This window comes from Anticarsia gemmatalis, chromosome 6, assembly GCF_050436995.1.
Source record: "Anticarsia gemmatalis isolate Benzon Research Colony breed Stoneville strain chromosome 6, ilAntGemm2 primary, whole genome shotgun sequence".
NCBI lineage: Eukaryota > Metazoa > Arthropoda > Insecta > Lepidoptera > Erebidae > Anticarsia > Anticarsia gemmatalis.
Genome location: NC_134750.1, coordinates 2,033,160 through 2,052,735, shown reverse-complemented (window position 1 = coordinate 2,052,735; position 19,576 = coordinate 2,033,160). Strand labels below are relative to the sequence as shown.

Sequence of the window (19,576 nt, the reverse complement as noted above, 5' to 3'; positions counted from 1 at the left end):
GTGATGGCAAGTGTAATTGAAATTGGGGTGTGTTGCCTTTAACCGACTTTAAAACACGGGGCGGTTTTAAGGCGGGTTTTAATTGAAAGAGGGAAGATAAGTAAACAGTCACACATGTTTTTTTCGTTTTCAAGTTTTGATGTATTTTCAAATTCATCAAACAGCTGACTATTTACAATTGCCATAACGAATAAATAGGTTATAATAATGTTATTGAATTTAATTTTGTTTCTATTTTCAGTATTTTTGGGAATGTAAAACTTAATTACGGAAATTCTTCATTGTCATCAAACTGGTTATGTAATCTATATGAATAATAATCAAAGGAAATCTCCTTGAGTAAGTTTGCGACGTTTATCTTACGGATAAACTACAAAAAACTACCATATAATTGTGCAGTTACCTAATTTAATACATAGAAGTCAGTAGGAGATAATATAAACAAAGTCGCGTGTACAAACATAAGTATCTAACACAGTTGCGGCAGTCAAATTTTACGATAGACGTGAGAAGATAAGCACCTTATATGGAAGATGCATGTTTCGCCACTAAAAGAATATGATTATGGGCTCTAAACCCGAGGGGTAACATACAACTCCATTTGTTTGGTACAAACTTGGCACTTTCTCAGTAAAATGTAGGTAGAATGTACAGTCAAGTACAGCCACTGAACAAAACTTTTCAAAACCTCTTTACAAAGTAGTTTTTATGCACAAATATTCGTTGCGATTATCAATTACAATCAATCTTAGTTGTTTTCATAAACATGCATTCTTCAGAATATAATGTATCTTTTAAAGGAAAAAAAGGACAACCATGAAAACTCCTAGCCAAATTCATACTGGTTTATTAAGATTAAAATGACGACACATCCATTAGGTCACGTACGCCTTTTACATAAACCTAGGAAGGTATGATATTTTCAATATATTCAACGAATTTTGTAGGTGACTGTAAGTAAATATGTTGGTGTAAATGACTACAATATTCGGCTGGAATGAAGCCAGGATACAGAATTACGTTTGTCACTTAACAAAGGCTTTGTCTGAGGCTTGTTTCACACACGACAGTTTGGGACATCTTGGCTATATTACTAGGTTCAACTGTGAATTTAGTTGAGAAAATTACTGCTAATTATATAATAGTACAAGTAATTGTTAAGTAAAGGGCCTTACGGATAATTCAAGGATTAATACCAAAGATTAAATAATAGTACCTACAAGAAGTAAAGCGAAGTTTGTACATAATTTTCTTTCTGTTATAAATAACTAACGAAATATAGATGTAGTTTACGCAAACCTCATTATTTTACGGATGTAAAGACAGTCAGAATCCGTTATAAATCTTCTGGAAAACATCGATTTCCAAACCAAAGAAGTACCTATTTAAACAAAAACAAACAAAAAAGCAACAGTACTTCCAACATGAAAAAAGCACATTTTGGTAAATATCGTAAAACTGGTAATCGGCTTGTAAATTTGATACGACAAGCCGTAAAGCGGCTTTTGTTGTAAACAAATGTCTATTAAATACGACTGTGGAAGTTTTATAGCGCAAATCGATTGGCGCATCCTGCTCGGAGCCCGGTGAAGTGCGGGTGCAATGTTATATGCGACACGGTGCACGGTGATGCTAAGTCACGAAAGGGTTGGTTTGTGCAATTTAAGTTCGAACTTTTGTTTTCGTAATTGTGTTATTGCAGTTTTAAGAATTTGAATATTAGGTTGCTAATATTTTTATGGTTTCTGTGTTTTCTATGGATTTCAGTGCACTTAAAATCACTAGAATCGATATTTCTAGAGTATGTTACGTAGTATTAGTAATACTTACTTTAAATACGTAAAGGCGTAAGATTACTTAAAGAACCATACATGTCAGGTTTTCTGTAATTCTTATTATTTACATAAGTATTAGGTACAATAGTATGTCTAAATGCGAAAATCTAAAATAAGGATCAAACTGCATTTCTCGTATCGTATTAATCAATGGGTACGCACAAAGCTACATCGATACTAGGTCACTGTCTATTTGGAAATACTTCAAGTGAATCTGCTCCCTACTTACTACTTCCACTGCTACTACTATAACATGAATGTATAGTATTGTCACTGTAGAAACACACGCGATGTAGGTATACTTCTTGAATATTTTATTGTTTCTTATTGATTTTCTTTACAATTTGATTGGTTGCTGAGGAAATGAACAAGGCTGTTGGTCATTAATTTTCATTATCATTTATGGGTTAGTGGGTTACGTGAATGTTTTTTGAATAGTAATAGTATCTGTGAGGTACAATATACTTACTAAGTTTTAGTATTATGTTTATCATCATAGAGATAACCTCGAGGCAGTGAAGGCCTAACCTCTTCCGTGTTCAGGAGGAGACCCTCGCCCAGTAGTGGTTCGATTGGCAGTATCGGTTTTAAAAAAGAAGGGGGCCCATAGATACAAGACATGATAAAAATATAACAACATTTTATGTTCCTACTCATGCCTAAGTTTAAAGGCGCCTGTTGCATACCTTTTGAGACTAGAAATGCGTTAGTACAAAGCTAGACGGTATGATATATTTTAATTAAATTTATGCTACATATTTGTTGAACAATATTGCTTATAATATCATGACTTAGATATTTGCATCATCATTGTAACGAACAAAAACTGTATAGAAACACCGATTCTTAAGTTCAGTAAATTAATTTGACTATTTTTTACGATGGTCCAACAACTAAGTGGCTAAGGCTTAAAACACCGTGTTATTTTAATTGCATTACGTTCTAAATTAAAGCTAAATTAAGAACAGGCCTACATAAAACTAAAGTACAAAAAAATAATTTCAGCGCTTTTTTAGTCTAACGCTATGTGTAAATGAAGTTGGAGAGATATTCGTTGTTTTTATTCCTTATGTTTATAATGAGGTTAACTTTAATTATATTGGTACATACCTGCATCTCCGGGGAGCCTCCTTCATCTCGTATCAGTAACAGATAGCTGTGGCCGTCGATAATCACTTCCTTTTTGAAGCGACCACCTGAAACAAATTTTCTTTCATGAAGAAAAAAATATATTTTTCTGGTTTCTGTTCAGACTCTACTGAATTATACCTATGTATCTGACTAGCGAACCATAAAACATTGATTCTTTAAGATATGAATATTTTGTCTCATTCCAATTGCATTTAATAATATGAAAAAAGCGTCAAAAACTAATATCTAGTGAAATCGGATACCTAGGTACTAAGTTTTAGTAAATGTATTGAAAGTAAGTAGGCACGACCTACGCAAACGAAATGTAACAAGAAACCATCCTAGTTAGGAAGTTCTACCATTTCTCTGTCTAATAGATAACGATCGAGTGTACTGTAACTGCGTAGGCCAAATGTAAATAAATGGCATTTCAGTCCTACGCACAGTTAATCAAACCCTCGAACTGAGTGTAATCAGTGCAATAACGCCCTCAATAGTTCAATGAACCTTTCAGTTATTGTTTCCCGCTAGGTAGCGCCATCTAGTTCGGTAAGCGTAAACTAAACTGTGCAATTGTGCTGACATCTAGTGAGCAGTTTTGTAACTGCGTTGAATTTATGACTCGAAAAGCTTCTGCTATTTGACACTAGATGGCAGTTTTAGCAGATAACTTTTTCGTATTAAAACTTGAAGTAATTTGTATTTATGCGGTAAACTAACTAATACAATTCTTCGTTATGTCACAATAAATTAATTACCTTCCGGACTTTCTTCTTGCATGTACGCCCCTGTTAAGTACCGATGGACTAGAGCTGATTTGCCACTGTCCGGTGAACCCAAAACTCCTACACGAAGTTCTGTCACACCTCGTGACGCGGTCCATTCTTGACTATTGACGAATGAATCTGAAAAGAAGAGAAAGAACTGTTAAAGGAAATATTCTTTACAAACAACTAACAATATTTTTTATTTAATAAGTAGTAGTAACGCCCTCTTGTTTAACAGGAGAGAACTAAATTTACTCCGCTTAGCTCACAGGTGGCGCTAAAATTAATTTATGCGTGTCACCAAACAAAAAAATACGTTTTTTATTAACAAGTTTTATTGATTACAGGAAATTACGTAAAAATAAAATACCTCATTTGCATAATAAGACAAGTTAATTAGCACAATCGACATAATAACAGTTTACATAATAGGTGTCAATTACGAGTACGAATCGACAGAATTGATCACCGGGAAATAGGAAGCGTAACGAGTTGAATAACATTTCCAATGAAATAAATAAATGTACTTATTTTAATATTCATAATGTATCGCAACAACAACTTTCACTGAATATCCCATTACTTCCTTGTATCCAGTCTGTTCTTGTTAGATCAGAATGAACAACTGCGGGTCGCAACAAGCATCTATACATGTTTATAAGAAAACAATAAAATAAAACTTTAGAAGGTAAATATTCAGACACTGCTCTTACCCCCGGTATCTGAGGTATATTTAGCGGTAGTTTATCTATTCAATAGCGTTTAAACTCATATAAAAATTACAGTTTGAATAGATAAACTACAGCTAAATGTCCCTCAGAAACCGGGCATTTGTGTCTTGGTTTAATAATTTGAAGAAGTACGGAAACGTGGCTCTACAGATCTAATATAAAAACGTGTTTGAATTTTTCTTTTCTGCACAAAACAAGGCGATGTCAAATGTGTTCATAATATTTTAATCAAATAACACGACTTTGTAAGACAGCTATTATTTGTCCAAGTCCTTAGCCGTTCAAGAGTATAAACTGGCGCGAATACCTTCATTAGATAGAGTCATAACAGAACCAGTTCCGTCATATTGTTCCAGCCGAGCGTGAACGACGACGTAATTGTAAACCTGTACATTATTTAACATAACATAACGAATGTTATCTCCTAAGAGGCAACACTGAGAACTGGAGCCCAACACGACTATATCTTAGCTAGACAATTTTTCTTCTTCTAAAAAAGGAAAGTTTTGAAAAAAGGAAAAGGTATTAATATTTTACATGAGTAGCTTTATGGTACTTTCTGCGTCAAAATCGAAGGGTCATTTAGTGTTAATCATACATTTGTTTTCTAATTAAGCTTATAATTCAATTAGCTAACTACACTCGTTATTAAAAGGATTGAAGCATATACTAAATATTGTATCGTACTCTCGGTTGCTTAGAATTTATGTTTTAGTAGTAAATTTAGAATACTTTTGGCAGTTTCTTAGTAATATTTATAAAATACTTAGTTCTACTTAAATATTAAGACAACTTGGGCGATCAGCGGTTGCAGCCAGTTTGATCAATCTATACGTAATAAATTATTCAAATGATACAACTATTATAGACAGTAAATTAACCTCTTTGCTTTAATGTAAATTTTGACACCAATTAATTTAAACTTGCATTATGTGACTTGGTTTTATTTATAATTTTATTTGTTATTAATACTTCCGTTTTAATGTCGTTCAGTTACGTCAGTTAGGACACTAGAGTAGAATAGTCCGAAGTTATTTATTGGTTTCAGGCGACGTTCATAACATAGTGGTAAAAGTAGTCAACAAACTACAGCTACTGCTGTTCGCGGGGATCGGGGGTTCGATCTTCACACAGACATGTTTGTATGATACACAATAAAATAATATTTGTTTCTGTTTTGTTTTTGTTTGTGTATGATGTTTGTATGTAAATTTCGCAATACATTTATCCTTAGCTCATATGAGCTACTTATCAAGTCAATTGTTCTTTGTATTTTTTTTAACCCATTGCTGTCCCACTGCTGGGCAAGGGTCTCCTCCCAAACGAGGGTTAGGCCTTGAGTCCACCAGCTGTCCAAGTGAGGGCTGGGGACTTAGGAATAATAATTTTATTACTAAACTGTAGTACTGGGTTTATTATACGTTTTACTTTAGTATAATAAGTATCGAAGGTATAAAAGCCATTGAACTAACTTTATTCAATAATATTATGCGTGTATTGTCTAGTAATGCGATCTTTAGTTTATAATTAAATATAAAACAATTGTATGTTATATGAAACATCACGCTCCATGGTGGTAGTACGTGAGTAGATGTATTAGTTATTAGTTAGAATTATTGATCATAGAATAGATAGATTCTTCGAATAATTGAAGTAAATATAAGACTTATCCTCTATTATATAAGACATTGCTTTTACCACCAAGGTTGGTTTATATCCTACTAATATTATAATGCGAAAGTTTTTGAGTAAGTAGATATGTATGGATGTTTGTTACTCTTTCACGCAAATACTACCGAATCGATTACGATAAAATTTGGTACGTCGGTGAAGACCCGCCCAGCTGAAGACCCAGAATAACACATAGGCTATTTTTTTATCCCGGAGTTCCCGAGGGGTCGGGATTTACACGGGAAGGGACAAAATCCTAAATTCTTACTATACTTACTATTAGAAAACCACTGATAATTTCAAGATTTCTTAATAGAAGTCTTGAATTAACACATTTTTTGCGCTTACATTGCAAACGTTGGCGGAACTACAATATATAGATCAAAATCAATCATCCACAATGGTTTCGAATAGTTGGTTGAAAGTCAACTTTTATTTTTTCTAAGTAGGTACGCGAGCGAAGTCGCGCGGGTCTACTAGTTAATTTATTATATAATTATATTATATAATTGAGTGTAGTTTCCCGTACCCACTCTGTACTATAAATAAATAGAACTAGATCTAGTATTGTTTTTCTAGTTGACATTAATTATATCACTGCAAATTAATTGCAATAAAACAATACTGCATATTTACACTAATTAACACCATTATCATATAAATAACATTACGAAGTATATTATATACTTATAACTTGAGGAAAAATATAACAAACAGTCGTTTATACCAATAATATAACGGTGAAGAGTTTGTTAGTGTGTTTGAACGCGCTAATCTCAGGAACGGCTTTTTCGAATTTAAAAATATTTTTGACATGAATAGTAAATATAGTCCATTTATTAAGGTTGTAGGCTATATACCATCACGCTTATAGGCACGGAGCAGCAATACAAAATGTTGCGAAGACGGGAAAATAATTAATTTCTACATGGACGAAGTCACGGGTGACCGCTAGTATAACATATTATTTCAATATGTGCATACCCATTTCGCGAAAACTAAAGTACTTTACCATGGAATTTATATATATTTTCCCCTTTTGTTACTGTTTTACCTCTATAGGTATTACGAGTTAGGTATTCAGGTTATTAATTAAAAACAATACGGGTTAAATCAGTAATTATAATTAAAAAGAACTTACTATTGGCTTTGCAAGGGTTCTTACAGAATTTTGTTATTCTGAGATTAGAGTTTGTAAACATCGTTTAAAAGAATTAGTCGCGTCATTTTCTATAATCTATAACTAGTATGGCATAACGAGAGTTTGACATTTATAATGTACTTAAAATTAGTTCCTTAGGTCCCCGCTAGGAGCGCTGATCCGATTTTTTGTATCGATAATCGATAGTGGTAGAGAATCGCGCAAAAGTTTATAACCATTATTAATGTAACCTAGAAGTATTTTAAACTCAAATAACAATTTAAGTTACTAGAAAACTCAAGTTAATCGCTCCCCGCTACGCTTACACTAACTCCACGCCTTAACAGTTATATAAGGTTACAAAACTACCGATAACAATTGTTATGTCAACTAGTAAGTGCTAACAAGTGCTAAATGACGCAATACAGCCTATTTCAGGTCGTTTCAGTCGGTTAGCGTAAGGACCATAATAGTGTATATTTTGAAAGAAACCGTGACTTTTGTATTATTGCTATTTTGTAAGAAATTATGGATCATATTCTTTTTGACACATTCAAATTGTTTTTTTATGATTTTAAGTTAGACAACAGAAGATTTACGGGTGTTTGTTTGTACTTTTTACAGGTCGAAACGAGAGGCTGAACTGATTGGGATAAAATTTCAGAAAATGATAGATTTCGGAACATTCTACTATACATTTTTTTTTCTTTGAAAACGTGAGAATCTCTGCTTAACGCGAGACTAGAGAAGTTAGGAGTCCAAAAACAACTATTTAAAATACATTTACAATTTAACAATTTTGCCTTAACAACAAAACATACAAAAATATGGTCATAAAAAGCTCATTTACTTTCTAGCCACAATTGTGACAGTTGACGAAATTATCTGAATGGACGCCCGCTTGCATCAGATTACGTGCCTAGGAACTAATCATTACGACTATCCAGTGACCATTCAAACTGCAATGATTTGCAAACTTAGTTTTATTAACAAGATTTTTTGAAGTTCTTCTATAAAAAATTTACATTGTTCGGGAAGGATAAACGGTTTCATGATCAAATCAGAATTCGTCAATCCGATTCTCCGATCTTTACTATTTCAATAGAGTACTAAACAAACATTTTAGGAGCGTGTTTAATGTTTCAGCTTGAATTACAGTCAATAATAACTATAATGCTACAACGAAACATCAAATACTATACGCAAGAACTTGTTCACATAATTTAACGACTGCGCATCAAATACACACATACCTACAAAGGGTATAAAACTGACCATACAATCTAAAGAAATCCCATACAAAAGCCACGTCACTTAAAAGACGTTTTACTACATGTTTACAAGAAATGCCGTAATTAACGTGCTCTTACACAAAACATAAATAACATTGCTAACCAGATAGTCATAAATTATTGTACCTTAGGGTCCTTTTCAAGGGTCTATGGGGTTAAATTAAACATTCATACGCTTTTATGGGACCGGCAAGGTGTGAAACAAGACCATAATCGTGTTTTTTGGCACTCGAGTTGCAAAGTTATGGGGCTTATGGTACTAAGATTGAATTTATGGCAGACATCAGATATAAAACTTGTTGCTCGTAAAATTATATTTATTTTGTAGGGCTGTAAGTAATTATGCGTAAAATTGTGTCTGGTAATATCATGGTAGAGGCTACTGAAATTGTTTGGCAGAAGTGTGTTTTGCTCTCATTTCGCTTATTCTTTTTAAAGTAAAGTCTATATAAAAGGTATTTCTAAAGTCTTGGTTTGTTATCTGTCTTTGATTAGAAGTAGAAAAATTGTGAGTCGATAATAATATAGTGTAAGAAATCCATGAAATATAATGGAATAAGATGTTATTGTAAAACATTTTGAAGAATATAAAATGTTTCATAAAACTCAATTATATATAACCAACAACTACACTTAATAAAAGAGATCAAGCCTTTCCAAAGGTTACTTTAAAACTAAAACAATCTATTTCAGCTACCAGTTTGTAAAAATCTGCACAGATTTTCAAAATTAAATTCAACCCACGTAGAGCTCTATTCTCGTGAATTTGAGGCTTAAAATTTCAATTTGAGACCAGCTCGCTCATAACCTCGGCTTAGCCACGCTAGAGCCACGCTAGAGTACTTCAGTATCATTTGCACAGATTTACCTGCAGTTTTAGCATTGTATTGTGATAGGAAACTGCTATTAGTGCTATTGCGGGAATTGTGCACGATAGCCGCTTCTGGTAGAAATTGACAGTTATTGTGTAAATGAACAACGAGTACGAGTGGCGAGTACTTATGTTTACTAATTGTTAGGTGTCCTGTTTTTTCATTGGAATGAATGTCTATTAACATTAAAATTACTATGTTTTACAGTTGTTTTTTAGGGGTAAATTAAATTGGATTTAGGCAAGGAAGTCACATTTGTAAAACATTTATTATGTCTATTCCATTGTTGTGTTATGTGTACAAGTTCTGTGTGTCTTTTTGGAATAAGTAACTAGAGATTGACTTCATCAAATTTTAAATGCATGTTAAACTAATGCATGTTGTCCATCATTTTTCCTGCTTAGACCTTATCAATGTTATGAATTCGAAAGCCCTTAAATTTAATTAATGTGTATCAACACGCTTTACATTTTTCATATTATTCCTACTCCGTTCAGACATTTCTATTACCTTCACATTAAAAATATGAAATTAGATTGTCATCACACCAACACACCTACAAGCCGTCATACAGTTCCAAATTAGTTGACCTTACGTAAATCCACGGTTAATTAGACTGAGACACGAATATGATTTGATAACCTTGACCGCCGTTGTGCAGTGAAGTGTATACAGAAGGTCAACTTTAAACACAATTTCGCTAATCTTATTAAGATATGTTATTATGTTTGTCATATGTGGGTGATTTTGAAAGGTCAAATAGACACTGTTACGCGATTCGGTAATATCGACTGTCAAAAGTTTGATATTTCAAACGTACAGAACAATTAGTTCCTACAGCACCCGTTAGAGGCGCTGATCCGATTTTTATTCAATGTTCCTCGATAACTAGCCTTCTTTGTTTTTTTTTAAATAAAAATAATGAATGGTGGAGTGTTGGTAATTTTATGAGTTCATAAGTTTCTACGAACAAGCAATGTTACTTAGAAAGGTTAAGGTCTTAAATATACTCATTATTTAAGTGACTAATACGAGACGTACGTGACTAATAAAATGATATCGATTGATAAAGCAGGTAGTGCAATGACACTGTAATTATTCATAATGGATGAAATTCCAGTTTTTGGCTGATGACTCATGTGTTAATGATAATAACTTATTTGTATACAAATTAAATTGGCAAAGGGTATAGTTATAATTGGATGTGAATGAGGTAAGGGAAGTTTGTAAGGGTCGTACCAAGTGTTATTTAGTCTCTGTCTTTGGAAAAAGGCGTGATATTATGTATGCAATTATTTGTGGGATCAACAACTGGGTAATTGTTTCGGGTCTGGTTGTACTTCGTGTCCGTTGTTCGTATGTTTGTAAAAGTCCCCGCGACACAAGAGCAATCTTATTACGAGAGAAGTCTTTTTAAAATCTATAAATAAATTAAAATACACCTGTGTATATAGCTAATCAGGCTTTAGCTGCGTTAATTTTCTTCGAATAAGTGAAATATTGCAGCGACTAAAGATTTCTTCGTATTTATTACTAATGCCGTTAAAAATCACGTTGTTCTTCTGCTTACTCTGTCTTATGACGTATATGAAGGGCTCGTAAGCGTTGTACCGTGCGATGGGACGCGTACGGCTTCCTTCCGCCGCACAACGGCTGTTTGAATGGACTGACTATACGAGTATGAGCTCTTTGCAATGATGTAGTAGTTGAATATGTTGTAAAATGTATGGGTATGTTAGGGATTAGATGGATATATTGAAGTTATTAGACTTTTACATTGAATTTATATCTAAAGTGATACATTTTATGCCGTCTGTTTACGTCTTCAGTTACTTTATTTAGATGCACGTATATCTGTCATCAGACAAAGTAATCAATAAATACTAAAGTATGTAAATCTACGAAGACAAATTTGTATTGAGCAAGAATGAAATTTGTCTGGAAATCTATCATAAGTCATGAATAAGTATTCTGGATCATTTCTACCTTACGAACATGTGTGTGTGTACTTTAGGATATAATTTTTTTGTGCAATAAATAAACGCTCTACGAAGACAATTGCTCGTGAATCTTTACTCTCATCTCCCAGTACCTCTCCATTTATAAGCTTAAGAGCCATATTAAACAAACAAGCGCAAATCTGATCAGTAACCCGATATCGTAGGATTCGCGAGTGTATAGACACAAGTAAGAGCTTTTAGTGCCACGGCGGATAGGATTACTTGCCGAGTGTTTGTAAACTGAGGTTTCAGATAGATATCCAAGATGGAATATTGAAAATGGATACATAGGGTATGTAAGTAAGGACAGACTGCTTTGTTACGTAGGGTGTTTTTAGGTTTCTTTAAAAAAAAATCTAGTGTCTTTTCCTAGACGTACGATAATAAAACTCAAGTTCTTAAAAATGAAAATTAACTTTTTGAATAATTATTTCTTACCTGTAAATACGGTTTTGAATATAAAAGAAACATTTTGATTTAATCAAGCTGCATCGTCATTTATTGTACCATTCTTTCTTCTGGATTTACACTATTTCTCAATTTTCTTCAGTTGTCTTGTAAAATATACGACTTGCATGCAGCTGATATCTATCACAAATCAGTACATTATTAGTTCCAGTTTTAAGTAAAAGAAGATGTTCCGAAATGTCAAATATATCAGACCGTTTCCGACAGATTTGAATAAAAAATCTATCAAACGACTTATATACCTTTCACACCTTCAATTAAATCCACACCTTATTTTGTACACAATAAGATTCATAATTGTGTAACAAGAATACTGTTAAGGAATCTGTCCAATGTCCAAAGGTACTTGGTAACCTTTTTGTCCATTCTATAGTCCTACAACTACCTTAATTTAAAGATATAAAGTTGAGATTTCAAAAGCAAATGTGTTCAAAAGTAGAGCACAAATAACAAATGATTGTATTCATAGATATAAATCGTGTCTTGCCTTATATTTGCTAAGGAGCAGTGACATGAAAGCGTCGGACATCTGTCGTATTGAAACATAATTCACTACAAATTCATTGAATGGATTTTTTTCTTCAAGTGGACACACGCTGCGATGGTTATTCGGTCATTGAAGACGTCCGCCTACGATAGAACGAAATTGTATATTCAGAAGTGACTTAGATACTTGAATGTAAATGATACTAAAGTTTGAAGGGATCGGAATTATATTAAGTTCCTTCACTGCTTACCATATGACTGTCAAGATATTACGTAATTTCATCTTAAAACTAATTGCTATACACAATATTATTAGATTTATGACTACTTACGAGTACTGCAGTACCTAAACAAAGGGCAGTGCTTATCGAATCTAGAGGTAAATAAAATTCGGCGCAGACGGATATTGAAATTGACATTTTAAACTATAGTGCAGTGTTTAAATTTTTTAATCATTTTGTATTACCAATTCATAATCGTAACAAAACTGAAGAATTGGTTCAATTAAATCTTGTGTCCTTATTCACTTTTCCAAATCGTTTTTCATTAAAAAGTCGACACGCCGTCCTTTCTCTCTTTTTTATAAAAACGTATTTATTTGCTCGTAAAACATCTACCAAACACCTTTAATCCCAACTATTAAACAGATTTATGGCTCCTTAGATAAAATATAAGAAAGTACATGATAAGACGATATATCTTGTAATAAATGACAGATTAATAGACTTAATAAGTGTAGCACTAGTTCCCAGGTAGTGTACAGCGATGTCGGCCATGTTGACTATGTAGTGGGAAATGGGACGTTTTCTTGGGAATATACCGTTTAACATGGATTTTATCGCGATATGGTTTTAATTGATTTTATAGTGTTTAATACTACGATATTACTAGTACTCTGTAAAAAAATTGAGAAGAAAATTATGAGTATTTGTCATTTTCGGTCCGCTAATCCAAAGATTTTTTGTTGCGGTGATAGCCGAGTGGTATAAATTGGTAACTCACACGCAAGTGGTAGCAGGTTTGAATTCAAAGCAACACATCAATGATTTTTCGAAGTTATGTGTGTATTAGAAATAATTATAACTTGTTCCAACGGTGAAGGAAAAAATCGACTGAGAATATTTTTTATTGGCAACAATATTCAGAGATACGCCTTCCAATAAAACGTTTAACACTATCAAATAACACACAAAGCTAATTAAGCACTACTTCAAAAATCCCAAAAGTACCCTAATTAGAGTCGAAATTAAAATCCCCTGAATGTACCACCCACTTCAGGTCAAAGGTTATCTGGTAACAGTCAAAAGGTAAAGGAAGGTGGGAGTGGAAAAGATCAAAGGCACATCTTCCCTTTTGGAATTTGACGAAGGTTGTATGAAAATTATGAGGTAGAAGATATTATGCTTTACATTTTGATGTACGTTTGTGAGTTTGTGAAGCGAAAACGTTATTGTTATGACATCTATATTATTAAAGGTTTCCGCTCTCGGCGTTGCCTGTATGGATATTATCAAGTCCGTCGGAGTGGAATTTCCAAATATCCTCTCTTATTGCTCTTCTCCAAAGAATATGTATGCCAAATTTAAGTTTCTTGTGTTTAGTAGTTTCCACTTCTTACTATTTGTCTGTCAGTCAGTCATTCACTCAGTCAGCAACGGTATAGTTTTATATATAAAAATAGATTATAAATGCAAATTATGTATATTTCTATTTCGCGTTAAAACTACTGCACGAATTTTCATGAAACTTGTCAGTGTGATAGCTTATGTATCAGAATAACACAGACATATGATCCACGTAGAAATATAGTATCAGTAGAGGAAGTAGCGGGCAAGAGCTAGTTCTGTATAAATGTTATTCGTCAGAATGACTTGGTTAATGTGTTATTTGCTTACACAGCCTGAGAGAGCAATAATTATCATTGTTAATCTTATATTTACTTAAAGAAATGGATACTATTCTGTTTTGTAATGATGATCATGTTTAATGGGTTATTTTAGGTACTCATTCATTTCATTAGGTTGCCAAAAATATATTCTATTGATTTGTAGGTACCAAATTGTTCTTAGTAAGTTCTGGTTTCCTTATAAATAATTATACGGGAGGCTTAAAATGGCAACTTATTCCAATAATTATAAACTTTTATAAATACATGGAATTGCGTAGTTTCCTAGTACCGAAGTTCCGTTGTTTTAATTTACTTCCAGCCTTGGATATTTTTAAAACGTGAGTACTTTTTTACAAAGAATCGTTCAAAAGAAAGTCTACTTTCGCTTGATTTTACTGCAATTTCTTTTACTTAAACGATTGCTAATCCCTTGAGTCAATTAATGGTTAACTAGCAATTCGGGTAACCCGTTAAAGACCATGCCTTGTATTTCTCTATTTCACTAACAACCCGAAGTTAGAAGTGAAATGAAGAAACGAACCCACGACCTCTCAATCGGAAACTAGCTAATAGGCTACTTATACTGCCCTTACAACACTAAATAGTGTAAAAACAATAGTTTTGCACCTTCAAAACACAATGGAGCGTGACTATAAAGGCCTTGACGAACTAGAGCACTGATTCAATGACACGGTTAAATGGCATTTAATAGTGTTATATCATTCCATTACGGTTGATAACTATCATTATTATTGGAGTGTTGGTCTTAATAGAATATGATTTTGTAATAGATTTTATGGGTGTTAGGTATTTTTTAATTAGGCTAGGAATTTCATTTAGATTCTGTAACGAGTTGTCTTTGCTTTGTTTGGCAATGTTTGGTTTTGTAAACAGATAATTTTATCGAAGGTATACTAGGTAGAATGTCTTTTAATTATCGTTTTTCTATAAATTGAGGTTCTTTTCTTTATTATAATGTTAATTTTTATACATAATCGGTAACATTTTTTACATTCAGAAAGCAACACTAATTAATTCCCAAAGAGAATACTAAAGGAGAATGCTCAAAATGTATGGGAAAAAAACCCAGGCCGTACACAAACGGTGTGTAGCTCAGAATTTTAGTGATACTGAGTGATTCAATTCCAGATATTCGCCTCTATCAAATTCGATGGCTAAATACTATTTTTTGCTATTATCTACTATTTAAAAGGTGAATTTAAAAAATAAATATTTTTCAAACATCCATCACAATTATTATTTTTTGAATAATATAATTGTATAAATAATCTAATACTAATAAATAATTAATTTTAATGGAACTGTGATTCTTAAAAAATAATTAACAATAAAATTATTATATTCTATCACTACATAGTACATAGAAGGTGCCAGCTGCATTTCTTCCCGTGCATACTGCAAAAGTCAGTAGATGGATGGAAGGGTTTGGTGCTTCATAGGCTATAGGCTAGCAATCTACCACCATGACAACACTTTTCTACCTTATAATAGCCCTCCAATTGTCTGCCAGCCCGCATTAGACCAGTGTGGTGGACTAAGGCCTGATCCCCCTCTTTGTTAAGAGGGGAGGCTCGTGGCCCCTCGGTGGGGATATATATGACCCGGTGATGATGACTCATTTTTCAAAAATATATTTTTTATAATTTTTAATTTGTAACTCAGTTACATATCTACCTATATTAAAAATGTGTGACTCTAAAAAGATTAAACATTTATATAGGTAACTTATTTAAAAAATATAAAAATATATTGAAAGCCCCTACTGAAAAGTTATAGCAAAATAGTATGTTCAGCCATCGAATTTGATAGAGGTAAACATTGGGAATTCAATTACACAGTATAACTAATTTTTTGAGTTACATAACTTTTGTGTACAGGCTGGGTTTTTTTTGAGCATTCTCCTTTGTGGCGACATTTTGTCCGTATTTCTACACTTCAAGGCGAGTAAAGTAAAGTAAGAGTAACAGATTTTTCTGGTATTTAAATATTCTACGCAAATAAATATAATATACTGCCTCTATACAGAACTAGACAAAAATTAAAAAGTCTTACACCTCTGCCTACTTTCGGATATAACAGGCGTGATATGTATGTATTTAACATTATTTTCATTAGAACCACATGTAACACGTTCGCGCTTATCCCATAGTGACGTCACTCCCTTGCAGCGGGTTGCGCCGGCGCCGAGCCGCATCTTAAATTAAGTTGCTATAACAACATTAGACGCTAAGGGCTGTCAAGCACATTACATTTAAATATAAATATGTATTTATAATTTATACAGTATATATGCATAATAATGTATAATTATACATGTTAAGATGGTATTAGTAGTCGTTTTGGATTGTTAGAAAATGTTACATTTGTATTAATAAGTCGTTTTTATGATTTATGTGATGACCATGAATAAGTTTGTTAGTAATGAACTTGTAATGATATTTTTAAAGCATCTCCCGCCCTAATAATGTGTCATGTGTCGCGGGGACTTTTTACATGAAAACAACGGACACAAAGTACAACCAGACTCGGAACAACTCTTTCTGGATCGCACAAACAATTATCATGTGGAACTCGAACCCACGACCTCCCGTGGCAATGGTAGTGGCGAGGCTGCCACCTTAATCACTGCGCCAAATTTAAAAACGTTTCTCTTTACACAATTTTGTTTTCATTGTTTGTTGAATCAGTGGTTTTAATTCTGTTTTAAAGCCGTCTAGACGTAATAGACGTTAAAAGGCCTTGTCCAACGATTTCGAGGTAAAATGTCATCCTTGACACGACATGTCCTAGTCAGTTTCATGCTAATCACTTTAAATGTCGCTTTGTTAATGAAATGTTTCAGTCGTTATTTTAGATTTAAAAATGTAAATTAACTTCAGTAATAGTAATAAAAATTGCTTTAATTTAGTCTTAACGAAGACAAAAAATATATTATACCTATTCGTATTATAAATGCGAAAGTTTGGATGTTTTGTCACTCAATCACGGCAAAACTACTGATCAGATTTCGATAAAACTTGCCAATATTGTAGCTAACATACAAGAATAACAGGCTAAAATACTAGGCTTTTGCCAGTGGTTTTATCCGTGACATAACGTAAGCCAATAACTATATTCTACGCGAACAAACGCGCGCGGTGAGTTAGTCACATAAATCATAACAAAATTGGACATAAAATACGAAATAATTCAAAACTAACCTTGTTTTCAACCTGTAAATTAACTTAGCACAACACATTGACAAGTTGACATCACAAATACACATGCACTTAAGACATCAATCAAATCATTGCAGTAACAACCCTATTCCACACACGCACATTACCAACTTCCACCAAACCAAAATTATACAAAATTCAACCTTATTTTCTTACACATAAGCTCGTGTATAACCGCATGGAACAATGTTGGTCTAAATATAGTCCGCGAATGGACTAATGAGCGTAATTTTGCGTTAAATCGCCGTCAGATTTTGCGTTAAAAGATCCTGTCAGGGTACCACGCAATGAAATAGCGCGCAGGTTATGAAATGACGTATATCATAAAGTTTATGGGATGACAAAGTGCAGTCACACATTTGAGATATTGATAGATATGTTTTAAATAGAGTAAGAGATACAGAGTCATATTTACCCAATATAGAAATTATTCGTTTTGAGTACTAAGCTCAAGTTTTTAAAGAGAAAAGGTCCTATTTGAGTGTAACTGTGCCCGTCTCTGTCGGTTTCTACGGGTTTATTTCTTCCTAGAGCTTCTACTATTACTATAAAAAATACCGTAAAATGATAAACTAAATTCATAAAATTATGCATGTATGCTTAATTAATGTTTAATTCTAAAACCACAAGCATAAGGCCTGGTTTCACGACTTCTAATTATCTACCAGATGGCTAATCACACAGAATATTGATATTGTTATTTAGAAAAAAATAGCATTTTTTCTATTTAGCAGATATGGTTATCTAGCATATAAGCTGTGAAACTGTCGGTTCTCTTTAAATGCTATCCACTGTTTAGCTCATAACTTAGACCGACTTCCTTGAGTCACCCGGCGCCACATGTTGCCAACACACGCTTATTAATTGTCGCAATACATCGGATACTGTCCAGCATTCGCAGTTTACTTTTTATACTTACGATTTATGGACTGCTCAATTTATTGGTTTGATGACCATGCGTGGAGAATCTTTTGTGTAAGAGCGAAGATAATATGCTACTGTAGACTGCTGATTTTTAACATACTTATGTATATGTAGTTGGGTTTTTCTTTGGTTCATGGCTTTTTATGTCAGTGCCCAATGCTGGACAATGGCAGTTGAATTTCATGATATCCTTGTTTTCTTCCTTCACTTTTTTATATGCTTATTTTCACAAATCTTTACTAATCTCGATTAAGTTCAGATACTATAAAGGTGAGAATCTGGTCATTCAAATACTGTCCAAGAATTATTGGATTAAGATGATATGAGAAGTATAAATAGCCCCTAAGATACACCTAAGGTAGCAGATTTATTTAATCGTCACAGAGGGCAATTTGCATCCTGAGAAATTTCACACTCAAGTGTATTTATGAGCATAAACTATCATATTAAACACGGGTTTTCATCTCAGGTATTTATTCTGCTCAAATATTCTCAACAGTAATAATACATTATTTGCGTATAAACATTAGACGTCTATTAGTATGCATACTCATATAACAAGCATACTAAAACGTGCTTCAACTGTTAATTTAATTTGATTGCGTTGACTCAATCTTAGCACCATACGATATTAATTAATGTTGGCGCCAAGCAATTGCTAGTTCTTTAAATATTTGCACATTGAGATTTGAACTCCATTAAACATCTCTTGAGCGAAATCTATAACAATTGTTGATAGTATAGAAGGGAGGAAGATAGCATACTTCTTTCTTAAAATAAATACCAAATACTGTCCATCTGCTAGGTAAGGGTCTCTTCCCGGAATGAGGCCTAGACCTAGTGTCTATCAATCTAGTCAAGTGTAAGGTGAGATTTTGCATCCTTTCTAGAAGTGATTTGAAAAACTGCTAGTAATTCAATGTTTCATTAGATCTATCCTTTGTCGTTCGAACAAGTAAATCATCAATATACTGAAATGATTAGTATTTGAACCATCATGATTTGAAAGGATAGCCAATGAGATATGGATTCTACAAATAATAATTCAACTACAATAACGTTCTTACTTGACTAATACACTAACAGAAACATAACCCTACCAAAGTTCTTTCCAAATATTAGTCTAAAATT

The 19,576-nt window shown here is 33.1% G+C and overlaps 1 protein-coding gene across 1 annotated transcript in view; it reads right to left on the bottom strand.

Annotated features, from left to right (window-relative positions):
* Nucleotides 1-19,576, bottom strand: part of CenG1A (Centaurin gamma 1A) — a 333,064-nt gene that overhangs the window by 45,694 nt on the left and 267,794 nt on the right. The window contains exons 2-3 of the mRNA XM_076115186.1: nucleotides 3,725-3,871; nucleotides 2,946-3,031 (exon numbers count right to left, since the gene is read on the bottom strand). Coding sequence (XP_075971301.1) covers nucleotides 2,946-3,031; nucleotides 3,725-3,871 — 233 coding nt within the window. The remainder of the gene's footprint in view (nucleotides 1-2,945; nucleotides 3,032-3,724; nucleotides 3,872-19,576) is intronic.